This window comes from Oncorhynchus clarkii, chromosome 30 (assembly GCF_045791955.1).
Source record: "Oncorhynchus clarkii lewisi isolate Uvic-CL-2024 chromosome 30, UVic_Ocla_1.0, whole genome shotgun sequence".
Lineage (NCBI taxonomy): Eukaryota > Metazoa > Chordata > Actinopteri > Salmoniformes > Salmonidae > Oncorhynchus > Oncorhynchus clarkii.
Window position 1 is genome coordinate 44,162,221 of NC_092176.1, and position 1,945 is coordinate 44,164,165.

General features: G+C 40.3%; 1 protein-coding gene across 1 annotated transcript; it reads left to right on the plus strand.

The window, feature by feature from the left end:
* The first annotated feature begins 411 nt into the window (after window positions 1-411).
* On the plus strand, window positions 412-1,259 carry LOC139389562 (basic salivary proline-rich protein 3-like). The gene is made up of 2 exons (XM_071136380.1): window positions 412-574; window positions 733-1,259. Exons 1-2 carry the CDS (start codon window positions 412-414, stop codon window positions 1,257-1,259), a joined length of 690 nt encoding a protein of 229 aa, XP_070992481.1.
* The last annotated feature ends 686 nt before the right edge of the window (window positions 1,260-1,945 follow it).

Below are 1,945 nucleotides of genomic sequence, written 5' to 3' on the forward strand. Positions count from 1 at the left end.
AGAGAGAGAACAGTAAGATAGACAACAGTAAGATAGAGAACAATAAGATAGAGAACAATAAGATACAGAACAGTAAGAGAGAGAACAGTAAGACAGAGAATAATAAGATAGAGAACAATAAGATACAGAACAGTAAGAGAGAGAACAGTAAGACAGAGAACAATAAGATAGAGAATGGTAATATAGATATTTGCAAGCCAGAAAATGCAAAGTTAGAAAATGGTTACATAGAAAATGGTACATCAGAGAATGGTAAGCCAGAGAAAGGTAACATAGAGATCGGTAAAATGGAGAATGGTAAGATAAAGAACAGTAAGCTGGAGAATGGTAAGACAGAGAATGGTAAGACAGGGAAGGGTAAACCAAAGAATGGTAAGATAGAAAATGGTAACAGAGAACAGTAAGTAGAGAATGGTAGAGAATGGTAAAATAGAGAATGGTAAGCCAGAGAATGGTAAGCAAGAGACTGGTAAACCAGAGAATGGTAAGCAAGAGAATGGTGAGCCAGAGAATGGTAAGCAAGAGACTGGTAAACCAGAGAATGGTAAGCAAGAGAATGGTAAACCAGAGAATGGTAAGCCAGAGAATGGTTAAATTGAGAATGGTATGCCAGAGAATGGTAAGCCAGAGAATGGTCAAATTGAGATTGGTAAACCAGAGAATGGTCAAATTGAGAATGGTAAGCCAGAGAATGGTCAAATTCAGAATGGTAAGCCAGAGAATGGTAACCAGAGAATGGTCAAATTGAGATTGGTAAGCCAGAGAATGGTAAGCCAGAGAATGGTAAGCCAGAGAATGGTCAAATTGAGAATGGTAAGCCAGAGAATGGTATGCCAGAGAATGGTCAAATTGAGATTGGTAAGCCAGAGAATGGTAAGCCAGAGAATGGTCAAATTGAGAATGGTAAGCCAGAGAATGGTAAACCAGAGAATGGTCAAATTGAGAATGGTAAGCCAGAGAATGGTCAAATTGAGATTGCTAAGCCAGAGATTGGTAAGCCAAAGAATGGTAAACCAGAGAATGGTAAGCCAGAGAATGGTAAGCAAGAGACTGGTAAACCAGAGAATGGTAAGCAAGAGAATGGTAAACCAGAGAATGGTAAGCCAGAGAATGGTCAAATTGAGAATGGTATGCCAGAGAATGGTAAGCCAGAGAATGGTCAAATTGAGATTGGTAAGCCAGAGAATGGTAAGCCAGAGAATGGTAAGCCAGAGAATGGTAAGCCAGATAATGGTAAACCAGAGAATGGTCAAATTTAGAATGGTAAGCCAGAGAATGGTCAAATTGAGAATGGTAAGCCAGAGAATGGTAAGCCAGAGAATGGTCAAATTGAGAATGGTAAGCCAGAGAATGGTAACCATAGAATGGTCAAATTGAGATTGGTAAGCCAGAGAATGGTAAGCCAGAGAATGGTAAGCCAGAGAATGGTCAAATTGAGAATGGTAAGCCAGAGAATGGTAAACCAGAGAATGGTCAAATTGAGAATGGTAAGCCAGAGAATGGTCAAATTGAGATTGGTAAGCCAGAGATTGGTAAGCCAAAGAATGGTAAACCAGAGAATGGTAAGCCAGAGAATGGTCTGATCTGAAAACACCAACAAGAGCCTTTTATGTTCCATGGAACCTGGTCTGAAAATAACACATCCCTCCTGGTAGGAACCATCCTGCCCTCAGGCAACGCCGCCCCCCCCCAGCCCCATTCTCTGGTTAGGGTCTAGGTTTTCAATGTGGTCTCATAGACTAGACGTAACATAACAAAACGGTGGTTTAATTTTAGCACCTTGAACTGTCAGCTTTTTGTATTTTTACGATCGTGGATTAAATTCAGCAAATCTCCTTGGGTAATTCTTTCTCATGAATTGAGTGGAAGTACCTTTTGAATGTCACCGACACTCATTTCACCATTGAAATGCTCAGTGTGATCATGTGGGCGTGTTGATACAAAT

Bases quoted from the DNA above. Each gene is read 5' to 3' on its own strand.
- LOC139389562 (XM_071136380.1), top strand. From the start codon at position 412: ATGGTAGAGAATGGTAAAATAGAGAATGGTAAGCCAGAGAATGGTAAG. The intron at 575-732 runs GTAAGCCAGAGA...AATGGTAACCAG, and splicing joins GAATGGTAAACCAGAGAATG to AGAATGGTCAAATTGAGATT.